Source organism: Pavona decussata, unplaced genomic scaffold (assembly GCF_977016875.1).
Source record: "Pavona decussata unplaced genomic scaffold, jaPavDecu1.1 SCAFFOLD_602, whole genome shotgun sequence".
Lineage (NCBI taxonomy): Eukaryota > Metazoa > Cnidaria > Anthozoa > Scleractinia > Agariciidae > Pavona > Pavona decussata.
In genome coordinates this window covers 5,026,545-5,043,783 of record NW_028145860.1, presented here as the reverse complement: position 1 = coordinate 5,043,783, position 17,239 = coordinate 5,026,545, and the positions used below count along the sequence as shown (strand labels likewise).

Genomic DNA, 17,239 nt, shown 5'->3' with positions numbered 1-17,239 from the left:
AGTTGATCCCCATTTTTATCATGGAAGTATAAGTAGCAAATTCAGGTTCAACTGATAAAGAGTGATAGTATTGATCCATTAAAGTGTAGGTGCTGGAAAAAGCTACAAACCAATGCCAGCTACCTTAAGAGCTCAGTAAACGAAGTACGATTAAGCTTATCCAGGAATTAAAAGTCAAGCTAAAATTCAGTCTGTCAAAATCTATGAAAGATTTAGTGTTATGAACTTTTGGTAATGGTACTTTGTCACTAAAAAATTAACAGTGAGTCGGGTTGAAATATTGAAAAGAAATAAAAACTTGCTGATTTGTTTAAATTGAATCCCGGATAAATGCTAATCAGCTTCAATTAACCGAGCTCCATACTTACTAGTAAATTACTAGGGACCTTAAGCAACGTACCATGACGACAACGCAACGGCAACCAAAATGTCAACGAAAATACTGATAAATTTTTCTATGTGCTAATGTTGTACACAGAACCTTGAATTTGTTCATTTTACGTTGTTCAGTTTTCCAAAAAAAGTGTACTAACGCAATTACATATTGATTGTTCTTGCCCATATTGGTTTGTGGCGTTGCCATTACCGTCGTTGCTTAAGTTCCCCATTTTAATTCGTGATGTCGGATCAAATCTTTAAGCCCAGGTGACAAGACCGCGACGTTAATGATATAGCTTTCACATTAAAACTGTATTTTCTCGATTCATCACCCTCCTTTCAATAATCCTCCCCCAGCCTCCTAATGAAAAGTTAGCAAAAACCAACTCCGGAAGTAAAAGGGTTTTTTTTAGCAGTGATTTAGAATAAACTACCCACACCATCGCCGGTCTTGTCTCATATGCTTACAAAGACTTCAATCCAACATCATTAAATAACACTGATGCCTTTTTTAGCAGTGGTAACAATTTGATTTAACTTGAGTTGAGTTACGCGCAGTAAAATCAAGAACATGAAGACCGATACATTAATCCAAAATGGAACTGTCTGAATGTACACTATTACTGAATGTAATGACTTAGAATCGAAACCTTTTATTTGTTCGCTATCAAACTGCTATACTTTCACATTTCAAGCTCTATAACTGTAGAATCATGTTTTTCTCTGGCGGTTTGTCGTCATGTTTGTATCTTTTCTCAATCAATAAATTTGCTCTTGTTGTTCGATTCTGTCGTGCTTTGTCTGTTTCACTGTCATTTTTCCTGCATGTCTTTGATGTTAATGTAACGAAGAATATCTGTTGCGTTTTTCTGAGTAGTTTTGCTAGAATCATTAACAAAATAGTCCATACACCTACCAAAATCAGACGTTTTCACACTCTCTTACGAAAAAACTAACATTTCACTTCAATGCTGACCCTCCCTTTCCCAAAAGTGAAAGGTCAGGAGGAAAATACCGAAATGTCTACAACATTGGCAACCTTGGAGTATCTTAACTCTTTACGCACACGGTTGTAGCTTTCTTCTGTCAGATTTATCGGGATTTTCAAATTTTTATCAGATATCTTAGAATCGTTCTGCCCTAACGTTTGCCTTGCTGATCAATAGTCTTGCTTCGTAGAGGTAAGAGGTATTTTCGTGGGTCGTGATCGGACCCTTTCATTTCTCGTGAAAAGTTTGTTTTTTTTCTTGCGTCGTGAATCGGAATTTTATAAATTAATGTGACACGTGATTGAAGCGTTTTTTGTTTTCTGAAGTAAGAATTTGCCTTTTCTGTCGACTGTGAAAAAGAACTACCTGCTACCGTAAAAATGAAGACCTATCTACCCCGTTCACAGTAGCTGCCGTACTGAATCCTTATCAATCTTCCTGTCAAAAGGTCAAAGAATCTGGGGATGAACCTTGCCCCAGGTCTCCTCTTTAGGTTTCCACATCCAGGGTCTTCTGGGAACAGTTTCAATATGGCGGATGTTTCGGAAGAAGTCACATTCCTAGTGAGGATCATACTTAATTTCTATGTTTTGGATCAAGAAACCAAACAAAATCCATCGATGAGTCCAGACGACAAGGAGCTGACGAGGAAATGGGCCATAGATCATGAAAAATGTGTTAGACAATGCACGAATCGAGTCAAGAAGTTGGACGGAAAAACAGAGAACTGATTTTTTTTTATGGCACCGAGAACACGATCGGGACGAATGATTAGAACGTCAAATAGGGCTGTTTTGTGGCAATAAGAGGTAAGTCTAAGGCCTCGATTATTAGGGCAATGCAAAACATGGACCCAGGGTCAATGGAAAAACAAAAAAACAAAGGATACAATATAAGGCTTGTAAACTCACATATGTCATGATCAAGCGTATGTATGTAGCAGTGTAGACTGCAAGCAGTCTCTTTTAAACCTCGAGAATCCGCAGGGGAGAATGCAAAAAACTGAGCAAGCATGATATTCCAGGGGCGAGTTGCACCGCTGAGCGGCATAGCTGTGAGAAGTGCAGGCGCTGGAAGACGAGGGAAAAGAGAGACTGCTCTGCTATCATACAGCGATTGTGAAGCTCTTTGACAATTCGTGTCAGTGACAGCTCTGCCTGTTTTTTAAATATGATACTCTGGTGATTCATACTTTTATTTCACACCCTCGCAAGATCAGCGGGTCAAATGGAAACCTTTAAAAATTCATATCTCAGTTAAAATTTGTCCTGCAGAATACACAAATAATTTTGGTCTCAAAATAAAGTTTGAGAAGAGTACAAAATGGTGAACATAACATTTAATTGCTCTGAGGAATAGTTGAATGCTGAAATCAAGTGCCTGTTTGTGACTGCATGAGACCTGTGCAGTGAAATTATGTTTTGCAGCTAGTAAAGAAACAAAACAAAGCATTCGACAATAAATTTCTCGGCGAATATTAATGCTCTGGAAATGGTTCGTGTAAAGCTTGAAACATATACAATGAAAACTTTTCCATTCTTGGCCTAGAGAATTTGTTTAAGGACTAGCAATTTGTAAGTTGTATCTTAATTTTTCGTGCTTGCATAGTTAGCGGCTCAGACGAAAACTTTGAAAACTCATAACTTGGGGAAAATTTCTCCTGCAGCTGTAATAATTTTGGTCCGTAAATGAACTTTACGAAATGTAGAATGCATTGAAAATAATGTCAGCTTTTCCCTACTTATCGGTGAAATCAAGTGCAGCTACCTCTCAGTAGTCAATTCTTCCGCGAACTGCCGTTTGTTTCGATACTTCTCAGAACACGATCAAATGAAATTTCATGATCTCACGAGCAAGTAAATTTGGCTTTTACCAAAACCTGTCAGAAAAATAGTGAAAATGTCCTTCTTTGATTTCAAGAAGAGCAAGTGCAGCTCAAATTCACCTCGCATGTTACTAATAAAGGCTGACAGGTGTGCTTCATCATTGCCCAATAGAATTGCTCTGTCACCAGAGTGCTGGGCTTCACAATCGTTGTATGAAAGCAGAGCAGTCTCTATTTTCGCTCACCTTCTTGTGCTCACACTACTCGCAGCTTTGCCCCTAGCACTTCAACTTTCGTGCTTGCTCAGTTCCTCTGCAGGGATTTTTGAGCAAAAGAGAGACTGGTTGCTGTCTAGCGGTGCATACACAGTACAAGTTGTATGGGAAACTCAACCTTGAAATAGTTAGGAACTCATACCGACTTGCTTGGACACACAATGTACCTTTGCCTGGGTGTTGGTCATTGATATTTCTTTGAACAGCATGTCAACAGGTCGGGGGAATTTAAAAGGCAACTGATGCCAGTTACACGATCATCAATGAAAGCTAGTACCCAGGATTCTCACTGAAATATTGGAGTGGACTCAGGAAATTGAAGGCAAATTTCAAAGTACAAAGAGTGGCTTTTTTTCTGGTGTTTTTTACAGTAAAGTATTTTTCTTCTTCCAAGGCACATCACAATATCAAAAAGAAAAATGAGGACGAAATTCATTAACAAGGAGCCAACATATTTGGTCACCTTGTCAGGAAACAATTCCAAGCTGACAAAGAAAACTCGCGTTATGGTTGTTACTAGTTTAATTCAGCGTCTTGCATTTACAGGTCTCTCTCTCTCTGTGCAAGGTTCTTGCAAGATCGAAAAATTCTGTAATCCTAGATCATCTATATCTTCAATTGTTTAAGGTTCAATAATCATACCGCACATGATAATCTAGGCTCGATTTTCGCTGCTCCCTCAGGTCCGGCTTTCCTCCCCGAGAAGAGACGGGGGGGGGGGGGGGAGGGGGGGGTGAGCGCGGGCTCATTTTCGCGAACAGCGGCTGGTAATGGAGCCTAATGATAATCACAACAGTAATAAAAAGTAAACAAATGTCACGCATTACAAGGCTCCATTCCCGACAACTTCTTGAGCTGGTAATGTATTGGTCAGCTTCACGAGGACCTAAGATTTATATTTGGAAATTTATAGCTGATTTTCTTTATAATTATTAATTTTTATTAAATGTATTGAAATTTGAGAGACATTTGTTTGTTTCATTATGCTTTTGCTCTTGTAAACAAGACAGTTCCAAATCATTATCCCTTGTCTGAACAAAACCGCTTTTTGCAAAAGACAGGTGCATGATATGGTATTGTGAAGTATCTTGTCAGAAAAAATTAATTTAATTTTAAAACTGGAAGAAAAGCCACAACTTTTACTTTCAAATTTACCTCCAATTTCCTGAGTCCAGTCCAATATTTTACATGTAGCAAGAAGCCTAGGTACTAGTTTTTGTTGGCAATCGTGAAATGGTATCAGTTGTGTTGTAAATTCCCAGAACACTTGACTTACTGTAAAAAATATCAATGACCAACAACCATGCAAAGGTACATTGTGTGTCCAAGCAGGTAGGTGTGAGTTTCAACTATTTCAAGGTTGAAGTTTCCAATACAACTTGTACTGTGTATGCACAGCTACATGATATGCAAACTTAATATATGTGAGTTTATAAGCCTTATTGACCCTCCTTTTTTTGTTTTAGTGGAAAGAAAATAAGGGTGTCCATGGACCCATTCCAAAAGGGGGACCCATATTTTGTCATTGCCCAAGTTATTATGCTGTTCTCAAGTCCATGAAAGTTTGTCTGTTAGCCACACATGAAACGCAAAAAGCCCAATTTAGTGTCTGTGAAACATGATCTCTACCCCCACCTATACCCCTCTCTTTGTAATGTAGTCTGTCATTTCACAAAGTTGTTTTCCGTTTCTCCTCAGGTTTGCCATATTTGTCTCGTTTCTCTATAGTTCTCCTTTGGTTTCTCTGTTTTGCTATCTATTTTTGTCCTTGTCACTCTATAGTTCAATCTTAAGCTTTCCTGTCACGATTTGTTCCTGGCTTGTTATACTTTTGGCGTAAGGTTTTTCTGTCAATCTTTTAAAGCCTGTTTGTTTAGTATTCTCCTCTGCACTTCTTTGTTTTTCATCTTCTTTCGTTGTTCTATACTTGTTCTAGTTAAATGCTTTCTTTTTAGTTTTCTTTATACTTTCCTGGGGCCACTTTTAATCTTGGAACTCAATGGTTTTCCCCTTTCTTGTCACATTTCTTTGTAGATCAGTTCACATTTCTTTTTCCTGTTTATCTCATGTCTCTACGATCTTCTTTCCATCTTTGTGTTTATATCGTTTCTCTATAGTTTTCTTTTTCTTATGGTTTTGTTCTCTGGTATGTTCGTATAGTTTCTCTGTTGTTTTTCTATTGTTTTCTCTGCTATCTTTTTTCTGTCCTATTTCTCATGTTCAAGGTTTATCTGTTGTTTCTCCCACACTCTGTTGAACCAGTTTGCTTTTGTTTTTATATAGTTAGTCAGTCTTCTGTCACCTGTCATCGTTTTGGGCTAGTCTTGTTCTTGATTTTGACATTTGGCATAAGTTTTTCATCTTTTGCTTTGCCATCGACAGTTCTGGTTATCGCAAATTTCTTACTCATCGCAAAATGAGCAAAAATTAACATCGCAAAAATAAAAGGCATCAGGGTGACCATAAATAGTGTTACATCTATTGTGAAATATATTCTTGTAAAAAGGTCTGACTGGGCTCCAACTATTAGCTGAGAAAGAACTTGTTCTTTATTCTTTCGCTAATTGCTAAGAAATTTTCTTTCCCGTACAAATAATTTGAAAACTCAAGTGAATTTGCCTATTAAATGCTTCCCACAACAGCCAGATCTTCTCACCCTTCAAGGCAAATATCTGAGTACGAAATTAACAGTTGCACTTTAAGTCTGAGGATGAAATCTCAAATTACACGTGACTGAATGTTAAAAAATGAAAGCCATTGTACAGAACTTTCATGTGGGTGTTTATTATGCTGTACAAGTGTAAACATTTAAATGAAAACTACTAAGAAATACTTTCCTGTGGTGCTGTTTACCATGCCTTACAGGATTTTTCTAACTTTTCAGTCTGGATTAAATCCTAAAGTGAAAGCTACTAAGAAGTACTTTCCTATGGCAATGCATATGATGCTGTAAAGGTGGTTCTACCTTTTAAGTCTGTGGTTAAAATCCTAACGTTTGAACATAATTATAAATGAAAGCTACTGAGCAGTACTTTCCTGTGGTGTTGTTTGATCTGTTGTACAATGTGATTAACTTTTGAGTCTGTGGAAGAAATCCTAAAGTGTGACCATTCAAATGAAAGTTACTGAGCAATACTTTCCTGTGGTGCTGTTTATCATGCCTTACAAGTTACGTCTAACTTTTCAGTCTGTGGATTAAATCTTAAAGTGAAAGCTACTAAGAAGTACTTTCCTATGGCAATGCATATTATGCTGTAAAGGTGGTTCTACCAGTCTGTGGTTAAAATCCTAACGTTTGAACATAATTATAAATGAAAGCTACTGAGCAGTACTTTCCTGTGGTGCTGTTTGTTCTGCTGCACAATGTTGTTTGTGACCATTCCATTTTCCTGTGGTACTGTTTGTTCTGCTGTACAAGGTGGTTGGTTACATTAGAGTCTGTGGATTAAATCCTAAAGTGTGACCATTCAAATGAAAGCTACTGAGCAGTACTTTCCTTTGGTACAACTTGTTTGTTATGCTGTACAAGTTAGTTACAAACTTGGAGTCTAAAGATGAAATTGTAAAGTGTGGCAGGAGTCTACTAGAATTGGTGGAAAATGATTCTGATGATAGTTTCCAAGTTTTGCGACTGCGAAATTATGAAATGCTAAAGTGCAAGCATTCAAATGAAATTTGTGGAGTAGTACTTCTCTTTGTTGTCTCCAAAAGTAACAAGGTAAATTTGAGGCTTAGAAATGAGTTGAATTTTGCCTGATATCCAAGAATTGAGCACAAGCACTCCCAGTCAGACCTTCTTATAAATGAAACTGTGGAGACAATGGCCCAAGTGTTCAAAGCACAATCATGCTAATCCAGAATAAGTTCCAATTTTGATTTCAGAATTTTCCTGTATTTCATAAATAAATTGGGAATTGCACATACAACGCTAAATTATTTTTATTTTAAAATACTTTTTCTAACTGATTTTGGCAAGTGAATCCAAAATCATCGTCTGGATTAACTTTTAATCCATGTTTTGAACAATTGAACCATGTAAGCTAAATTTTTCAAGAAATAAACCTTGGGGCCAACTGATTGTGCAGTCCTCTGTCCACAGTCTTCAGTCCAATCCACTCTGTTAACTGATATTGTTGCTGTCTCTTGACTTGTAAATAAAACTTGCAACTAAAATCCAAGACAGAAAAAATCAATTAATAAAGTAAAGCCAAGCAATGCAGATTTTCTTGAAACAAATAATGACGTTGCAATTTGATATTGTCATAGGCAATGTGAAGAATTCTTCTAGGTTTTAGAAATAGTACTGACCAAGTTTGTGTTATATGACAGAGAGACCATTGCAATGTGCACAGGAATAAAATTACATGTAAAAACTCTGGCTAAAACGTCTAACGGTAGCCTCCCACGCAGACGTCCTTAGGGGGTTTGTCTGCGTTGGAGGCTAGTCTAACAGTTGATTATATCAAAATATCTGAGGAGAAATTTGATTCTGATCACTCTGCAAACGAATTACATAACATCCAAGCAACAGTTCACTATTCTCTATCGCGATAATCACCATTCCGTTGTCAATTCGGTCTGGCTCGATGTGAGTTTCCCAATTGAGCCATTCTGTGCGTGGTATCTGCATGGAAGGAAACAGTAGTAACGTGAAAACAATGTTTACTCCCCCACCCCTTCCCCCTGGAAAATCTCTTTTGCTCTTATTCATTTTAAGATCTGATAGAGGGAGGAGGGGAGGTGTGAGGTGGAAGGGAAGGGGTGGAACGAGTCCTGTTTGTTTATTTCTAGGGTTCTGCTATTTATTTTGTAAATTAAACTATCATTAAAAAGTAATATCGTAATTCAAGAATATCTGTTAGCTTTCTTAGGAACACACACAATGTTTCTGAAAATAGGGATGGTTATGCTCGTAACAAAGAAATCCACTCACCGGAGATCAGAGGAATTCTGTCTCTTTGGAAATGTGTTCATACAAATCACAAAATCTCCTGCATCTAAATAACAGGAAATTAAACAAAAAATCCTTTAATGTAAGGAGTAAATCCTTAATCAGCAAGCCACATATCATGCGTATGAGGACGTTAAATTAAAGATATCGGTTTGTATATCGAAATTTGGTCTGAACTGAAAGAGGCAATCATTGACTCATCCCGTCGCTGAAAATTTAAAGATGACATGTATAGAAGCTTACGAGAGATCCTGTAGACCCACCAAAAAGTTTTACTGAAACAACTTGTATTCGAATTCAATCATTGATTTGTTCAGCAAATCATTGAACCAAATATGCAAAAGTTTTAAAACAGGGACGTAATAGCTTCCAATCCAGGGGAATGGCAATACTCGTAACCATTTCCTAAGTGTTGGTGGTTTTAGACAGTAACGCTTGTATCAATACATGCTCAGCAGTTCAGTGATACAAGCGTTACTGTCTAAAACCACCACCACTTAGGAACAACACTATCTACTTACTCTACATTTCATAAGATAAAAAACTTAATCAATACTATTCGAGCGAAATAAGAAACGAGTGATATCGGGTAAATACCTTTCGAATCTTGAATTCGTCCATGTTGAATGTCCTGGCACGCCGTCGGTTTCTGACCATCAGTTCAAGAAAGCTTCAAGCTTAACTGGTATGAACAGAAGTCTGTCATGGCGGTATGGACGGTACTCTACGAAAGAAACCGCAACATTAACATTACATCCGTGCTTTGAATTATTTTGTCCAGGAAACAGCTATAAGGACGGAGTTAGGTTTTACCGTTGTAGTTCCTCGTGGTGATGTTAGGTGTGAGATAAAGACGAATAATTTAGTGATAATCTACAATTCAAATGTTTAGCCTCAATTTCGAATCGCTCAGTTCTTTTCCTTTTGGATTAAAATCTAAAGTTTAAATGCATGGGCGATGGCTGGGCCAAAATATTAAAGTATAATAACTGGGAAAACGTTTCGGCATCGCAGTTAAATAACGAATAACAGTTAAAAATCGGCGAGGTAGAGATTTCTCATAAAAAAGATACTAAAAAAACTTTATGTTAACAATACCAGTTGTTCAGTCACATTAAACAAACCTCGGATTTTTCACCAAATCGTAATTTAGAAATGTTTATTTAGAAAAACCTGGAGAACCAGCGAAGAACGAATCCTCAAAGCACGGAGAAACTCAAGTCGCTGATAACGGCGATGGGACGCGACTGAATTATCACCAAACAATTTCTGTTGTCCTTCAATCGCTCGTAGGCTTTAATTTCGTTACTGCATTTTTCTCTTCCTTCTGACTTTTTCGTTTCACGTTGGTTTTATAGGAAACTCCACTCTTAATTTCAACGCTTAGATTAAAAAAGCGGAGATAGAATTTTAGTGATGTATAAATTAGATTTCATTATCGCCTACTTTTGCTATAAAATTTTCTGCGCGCCGTCATTTTGGATTCCGTGTGTCAATAATTGCTTTGTTTTAAGGAGGGTATGGGGGATCGGAGAAGAGGGTGAGAACAGCGATGGAACAGTGAAAGGATTTTAATCTTTAAAAGGGCTCAGCTTAGATCTCGATCAATGTTTGCGCCATACTCGGATATAGAAACACTTTAGGTGACGAAAGGGAACACAAAAGGGTGTAAAAGGGAATATGTTAGATCTCAACATGGACCCCCCCTCCCCCTTGTAAAACAGAGCTGATACAATTTTATACACTCAAATGAACTCATTTATTTTTTATTTCTGCTAGTAATGTATGCTTAATTACATAGTGAAAACGTTAACATTAACTCTAATTCATACATAAGTGCACGGTGACCACCCGGGTGATGTCCTTACCAAAAGTAAAAAAAAAAAAAAAAATTAGTGGGATTTATGAAATTATATTCTGCCAGTAACGCAATCGTTACCAATTACGAATGTTAACAAGCACTCCGCTCCATAAATGGTCTGTAGTAACATCCGCTTTTGTTCCTGTTTGCATTTCTTGTTTGTTGTGGCGCAAGGCAGCTGAACATAAGCTGGAAAATGGAGAGTGCCCTGTCTTTGTGAAGCGCCCCCCCCCCCCCCCCCCCCCACCTTCCAGGTTTCATGATAAACTTGGAACGAATCAGGAGACGAAGGAGAAAATAAGAGAGAAATAGTACAATTAACTTGAATATGACAGATATGTAGTCGAACAACTGTTTTTGCTGTTTGCTTGTTCTCACACCATTCCATATTTTACAAATCCATGTTTTACAAATCCAGTCCAGTGTTGTTTTACAATATCTTATGCCGTTGAAGGGGATTTGCATAGAGTTGTTTTTATAATCTGATACCTCTATAGTAAGGAGCCAATCAGAGCAGGCTACTGCTCTTATCCAGGGGATGTAGCGTAATACATCAAAACGACCTTTCGGTTTTTGTGAGTCAGTTCGGTTCGAACCCGGAAATATGGAGTTGAAACAAATTTCTCTTACATTTCTTGTTCTTCTTGTTGCTTTTCCAGATGGCTTTCGAGCTGAGCAGTGCGATCCTAAACCGTTAATTATAAGACACGAAGGTCAAAAATCCTGTGTTTATCTCGACACGAGAGGGATAAAGACCATAGGTGTTGGATTCAACATGGAGAACCCAGACGCTCCAGCGGTTTTTAAATCGATCGGAGCTGACTATGAGAAGTTTATGAACGGCCCTGTCACCAAGTGGAATGTCCCTTGTGATTGTTCTTCTGTTCCTTGCCTCACAGAAGATCAAATCCTAAAGCTCTTGGACATAACTTTGAAGACAGCCATAGAAGACGCCCAGAAAGTTATTTCAACCTTTAACAGCCTATGTTGTCCTGTGCAGAATGTAATGGTGGACATGTCCTTTAATCTTGGCGGCCCAGTATTCTCTCAGTTCACTACGTTTGCAAAGCTGGTGACGCAGCAATTATGGAAGGCGGCTGGCGATGACCTGACGGTTTCCAAGTATTGCAATGATAAAGACACCGGTAAACGATGTATGGAGGACGCGAACGTGGTTAGAAATGGTTGTGGATGTACAGGAAACTTTCCTCAGGCGTGCGATGCTCAGTCATCTTCCTGTTGCCAAAGTGAGGCACAGCAGACCTGTTGTAAAGGTGAGATAAGAATGAAACTACAGAGAAGGCGGAAGAGATCTTCCGCTGTACTTCCGCCATTATCACTTAAACAACAGCTATTCTTAAAAGTTTGAACCAAATACCAAAGGAAGTACTACTCAGTAGCTTTCATTTGAACGCCACACTTGAGGATTTCATTAACAGACTCAAAAGTTAGAACCAGCTTGTACAGCATAATAAACAGTACCACAGGAAAGTACTGCTCAGTAGCTTTCATTTGAATGGTTACACTTTAGGATTTCGTCCACAGACTCAAAAGTTAGAACCACCTTGTACAGCATAATAAACAGTACCACAGGAAAGTACTGCTCAGTAGCTTTCATTTGAATGGTCACACTTTAGGATCTTATCCACAGATTCAAAAGTTAGAACCACCTTGTACAGCATAACATACAGGTCTAAAGCAAGGTACTGCTCAATCAGGTAGCTTTCATTTTAATTGTCAATCGTTAATCGCTAAGGATTTCATCCACAGACTCGGAAATTACAACCAACTGGTAAATCGTAAAGCATAGAAATCAATGCTTCGACCCTAGGATTGAAAGGGTCACAGTTTCAAACATGTCTTAACACAATTGATGAAATGGAATATTTATGGAATATGTCAATATAGTATTTCAAGTAATCTGCCGAGGCTATTCATTTCTGTTCAAGAAAAAAAAAATCGGCCAGCAGTGTTCCACAGGAACTGAGCACTGCTGAATGCCTTTCATGGTCACACTTTAGGATTTCATCCACAGATTAAAAAGTTCCAACCACCTTGTACAGCATAACAAACAGCACCACAGGAAAGTACTGCTCAGTAGCTTTCATTTGAACGGTCACACTTTAGGATTTCATCCACAGACTCAAAAGTTAGAATCATCTTATGCAGCATAATAAACAGCACCACAGGGAAGTACTGCTCAGTAGCTTTAATTTCAATGGTCACACTTGAGGATTTTATCCATAGACTCAAAATTTAGAATCACCTTGTACAGGATCATAATTAACCTACACCACACCCCCTAGTGTAAGCCCAGGAACTCAAAAGTTAGAATCGCTTTCGTTTCTAGTCAGGAAGCAGTGGTATTTGTGACCATTGATCGTTTCTCTTTAGGTACTTTGACATTCAAAGGAAAAACCTTTGATGAGCTACTATGCTGCCCGTTTCCAAAGGCGACTTGCTGTCAGCACAACCAATGTTGCCCGTTTCCAGAGGCGACTTGCTGTCAGCACAACAAATGTTGTAAACCGCCGTATAAAGTTTGTTGTCCACCGCCGCCCGCAGTACCTACCTATTGCTGCCCAGCGGACTCAGTATGCAAAGATGGAGAATGCTACAGGGCACGTGACGGGCATGTGATCAGAGGGGAGCCCGTCGCTGGAGGTCACCCGTGAGAGGGATTGAAAACAAGTGGAAAAAATACTGCAGCACACGTGAAAAGGAATAGAAAACTAATAGTTAAAACGCTGAAGAAAATTAAAACCAGTTACAGCATCTTACTTAGCGCCCAAATGAGTTCTAGCTGCTTATGCTTTCATTTCCAGGTTAGTCTGAAATGTCAGCCGTCCCCTTCTCCCCCACCCACTGGGGACGCCCCTGTGGGTTGGGGGAAGGAGGCGGCTGACATTTCAGACTCGCTTTCATTATGCTAAATTTCAAGTTCGAAATGATTTATCTTTTTTCTTAAATGCAGACCATGTTGACGAATTTAGTTTCACAGAGGACGGTGAAGGAAGTTAGTTTTTCCGCGGCTGCAGACTAGAGCAGCGCAAAAATGCTTCAATATCTTTTGTAGGGAGCGCGATTAGAAACATTAAAATCGCAAAGTTTAATACCACAACTGAACTGTGATTTATTACCATGATTAAAGATTATCTTAAGCAAAATATTTACAGACTCTAAGTAAATAATTTTCTCTTTTAACTCTAATCCCAGTCTGAAGTTTATATAAACAAGAATTCATGATCAGAACAGTTCGGTCGATCGGTGATGAAACGACATTCTCTCCTTATAACTTCTTAAAGCGTATTAATCCCCTCTGTATAATTTACCAAATTCCCTAGCAAAACTACTCAAGATGTCTTCCCGCAAAAACTAAAGGTTGACAAATACAATTTGTTTCAGTGCGTAAAGGCCGCAACAAGAGACAACAAATAAGCAAACTGAATTTGTTAACGTAAGTTTCAAAACTTTGTCTTTACTTTGTGATTGTGAAAAACAATATTTCATATACTTTTGTTGATTTCGACTGAAAGGGTTAACGTAGATAAAAAAAACCCTTAACTTAGCTGCATTACGTAGAACGGTTTTCAGTGAGTGTCGAAAAGTAATTGCGCGTTTGCTATACTACCCTTTGCGATTGGTTCACAAAACTCGCGTCACCTTTTTTGTTTCGAATTCTGATTGGTTCATTGCGCTGTATACGTCTTTTGTGATTAGTCTTGGTTTTACGACACTCAATTGAAATCCCCTCTAAACTTACGATAAAAAAATTGTAATTTTATATCTCAAGCACCATCACTCAAACCTTCAGGGAACAGAGGAAATTGTTCGGAAAACTTCGAATCAATGACCTATTTGCTGATGGCTCGAGGGAGACCCGGATATTTGAGGTATCGAGTATCAACTGTATTTAATCAATTGACATCAACCTTCGCCAGAACGAGCAAGTTTTGAAGTAACTGGCAATCTCACAATACTAAGAAAGGCTGGGTTTTAGCGTCATAGCATAAGCACAAAGAAGAAGCAAATGGTGTCTTCTTGTGTTGTTCTTATTAGGAATTACTACAGCGGCATAAATTTACGATTGTCAATGTAATCATTACTAATTTATCTCGAAGCCAAACTCCTCTTTAGTGTTACAAATAAAGGCTATACTACTTGTTTTTACAACTTATCCTTCAAAGAGAAAGGAAATGGCTTAAATCGTTTTAAAACAAATGTTTCAGTTCTCGAACTCAGTTTGTGAAGCTGAGAATGTTTGTAGAATCTTTTCATCCATCAAAACATTGATGTTGCTGCTTCTTTCCAAAAAGCATGATTGTCATGGTAACCACCAAGTGCGCAATGACAAGAAAGAAACAGACCACCGACTTGTTCTATGATGTAACGCTGATCAGTTCATCACGGGCTCATGGGTTCGGCTCCTGGCACGCTTGTTGCCCTCGGCCTTGTCGCTTTCAAACAGCCTTTGTTCAGAAGTGTGGAAGGCATCAAGGGACTGGCACTAGTAACTCGGCGAATGGTTGGCGAAACACTGAAAATATAAGGAGATGGGAGGTGATTAATAATGGTATCTAGAATGAGTAACTCAGCTAGCTAACTGAAAGTGTTTCAGTAAAATATAAGAATCTAAAATAGCTGACAGAAGAGCGTCAATGCCGACAATCACAAAACGCGAATTAATATACCGGGAATATGCAAAACTGCTTTGCAATGGACCCTTCTCCAAGATGGCGGCCCAAAATTCAAATAAGTTAAAATTAAAAACGTATACCAGCACTAGAAAGAGCACTTTTACTTTAGTAACCCTGCAAAGTTTCAGGCAGGCGTTTGTATGACTGGGGGTATGACGTATACCCCCAGTCATACAAACGTCTGTAAATTTGTCAAATTTCATCTTACATTTCCCAAGCTGATGTAACACCTAATATGCTGACACTTTGCAAGGTTGCTAATGTAAAGGTGCTCTTTCCAGTGCTGGTATCAGTTTTTCATTCAGTTCAATTTTAACTCATTCAAATTTGTTGCCGCCATTTTGGCGAAGGGTCTATTAACAAATCGATGGCAAATTTCTATGAACTATACTCTTATAGCTCGTGGTTCCACTTGAGTTTTGAACATTTTATGACCTCATTTTATGGCCTTTAAGAGTATAGACCATAGAAAACTACCGTCGATTTGTTTCACAATAACATGGAAACAAAGTACGAGCGGAATTGGCTTTATTTTCCATTGAGAAAGCACGCGCGTTACATCTGACGTCATTTTTATTGTCTGTACTCTTCTAGTCAATCAGCGTGGGGGAATTTTGACTGTTACGGTAAAAACTGGTTTGTCCAGTTCTTAGATACTTACCTGGAAGTCGTCCGCCTCAAACTTCCCGCCTTTTTTGGCGTCTTGTTCATGGACAGCGCTCTACTGACTTTTCTTGTCGTTCGCTTCGCCACCCTGAATACAAAACAGTAATACAAGTCAGCCGGCGCTCAACTATTTTTGCAGTATGGATGGGGGGGGGGGGGGGGGGGGTTAGTTTCGTTAGAAACTGTAGTGCTGCGTCGGTGGGGAGTAGAAACGAGTGTTTGGTTTATCAACAGAGTTGATAACTAAAGGTAACTTGGTCACCGTAAAGAGATTCGAGTGCTGATGATTCGAGCGTTCCGTAGCCCCTCGTCAGAGCAAATCAAGTAATTGCGGGTTGTTTGTGTTTATATAGTGAGCAGTAGAGTTACGCTATTGGATGGACCATGGTAACGTGGAAAAACAAACAACGAACGCTTTTCATTCGACTAATTTATTATTGTTTTCCAACTTGCCATGTTCTCACCAAAAGCGTAGCTCCATTGCTCACTATATAAACACATACAACCCACAATTACTTGATTCACTCGGACGAAGGGCTAACTAACGCTTGAAACGTCAGCTCTCCAATCTCTTTACGCTAGCCAATTTACCTTATCAACTCTGCTGATAAACCAAACATTCGTTCTTTTTTTAGCAGTAGTTTGATTTGGCTAAGTAGAGCGGCGAATCTAAGACTCGTACGTGAGCTCTTTCCACGAAGCAACCTCTGTAATGGGATTATTAAAAAAGGTTGCGTGTTACTTACCTGACAGCGCGACTGAGGGTGCCATTTGACATGTCACTTTTAGTCAACATCAATTCCTGTGGATCTACTGTGGACAAAAAATTTTCCTGAAAAGCAAACCAGCATTTGAGTCAGTTCCAAGCTCACAATGATCCTACATAACTAGGGGTCATACTAGATCAAACGCCTAACATCTTCTCTCAACAATGGATTGAAATCCGGCAGAGAACTCATGAGTATCCTGTTTGTTTCGCCTTCTAATTGTTATACCTTATATGCATATTTTTTAGTCTGATGATGGTATAGTTCGTACCGAAATATAACTTTTTCAAACTTAGGTTTTGTCACTAGTTGTCTAAATATCTTGACACAATGAACATACTCCAACTCTGGTTTCTATGTAACTTCTCCAGAACTATTCAGAGATTTCCAGCATGGGATGGGTAATTGGTCCTAATCGTTTTCTCGAGGGGAGAGTAGCTGTTATCCAATATCGCATAGAATGAGGTGGGGGGGGGGGGGGGGTTTGGGGTAGTCTTCTCTTTGACATATTGTGGTAGTACCTGAGGTGAAAGTTGGTCTAATGGTTTCGTATGGGAGGGGTAGGTGGCTACTTACAGTGTCCGCCGTGCATGCTGTGTTAGCGAGTCCAGTGGTGAGCTTTTGAAGCCATTCCTGTTTGTTTATTTCATCACCCACCAGTCTAAACATCAACAATTTCTCTTTCATTTCTTGTGAGCAGCGGTAGATGATACCAAACAAATTCTGACACTCTGCGGAGAAAAACAAAACAAATATATTGCGTGTTACAAAAATGAATGTATAAAATGAAATTACAACAACAATCTTTAACTCAAAAATCAAGGAGTTCA

General features: G+C 38.7%; 2 protein-coding genes and 1 long non-coding RNA gene across 7 annotated transcripts in view; 1 reads left to right on the top strand and 2 right to left on the bottom strand.

Annotated features, from left to right (window-relative positions):
- Window positions 1-1,893: 1,893 nt before the first annotated feature.
- On the top strand, window positions 1,894-13,448 carry LOC146449583 (uncharacterized). Of its 3 annotated transcripts, none has more exons than XM_085101213.1 (3): window positions 1,894-2,176; window positions 10,939-11,553; window positions 12,674-13,448. In XM_085101213.1, exons 2-3 carry the CDS (start codon window positions 11,055-11,057, stop codon window positions 12,952-12,954), a joined length of 780 nt encoding a protein of 259 aa, XP_084957339.1. In that variant the 5' UTR covers window positions 1,894-2,176; window positions 10,939-11,054; the 3' UTR covers window positions 12,955-13,448. The 3 variants fall into 3 exon arrangements, with proteins under 3 accessions (XP_084957339.1, XP_084957338.1, XP_084957337.1); XM_085101212.1 differs by lacking the exon at window positions 1,894-2,176 and having other exon boundaries at window positions 10,798-11,553; window positions 12,674-12,753; window positions 12,796-13,448; XM_085101211.1 differs by lacking the exon at window positions 1,894-2,176 and having other exon boundaries at window positions 10,803-11,553.
- Window positions 8,057-9,550, bottom strand: LOC146449584 (uncharacterized). Its single transcript, XR_014860646.1, has 3 exons — window positions 9,016-9,550; window positions 8,401-8,464; window positions 8,057-8,091 (listed from the first exon to the last, which is right to left on the bottom strand). It is a non-coding gene; the product is annotated as an uncharacterized LOC146449584 (long non-coding RNA).
- LOC146449580 (protein ECT2-like) overlaps window positions 13,388-17,239 on the bottom strand; it is a 33,795-nt gene continuing 29,943 nt past the window's right edge. For all 3 annotated transcript variants that reach the window (XM_085101205.1, XM_085101204.1, XM_085101203.1), the window contains 4 exons: window positions 16,986-17,140; window positions 16,389-16,474; window positions 15,638-15,730; window positions 13,388-14,816 (listed from right to left, as the gene is read on the bottom strand). In XM_085101205.1, the coding sequence (XP_084957331.1) occupies window positions 14,684-14,816; window positions 15,638-15,730; window positions 16,389-16,474; window positions 16,986-17,140 (467 nt within the window). In that variant the 3' untranslated portion in view covers window positions 13,388-14,683. The remainder of the gene's footprint in view (window positions 14,817-15,637; window positions 15,731-16,388; window positions 16,475-16,985; window positions 17,141-17,239) is intronic.

Excerpts from the sequence above, each read along its gene's own strand:
- LOC146449583 (XM_085101211.1), top strand. The coding sequence starts at position 10,884 with ATGGAGTTGAAACAAATTTCTCTTACATTTCTTGTTCTTCTTGTTGCT. Across the intron at positions 11,554-12,673 it reads ACAGCAGACCTGTTGTAAAG|GTACTTTGACATTCAAAGGA; the intron begins GTGAGATAAGAA and ends GTTTCTCTTTAG.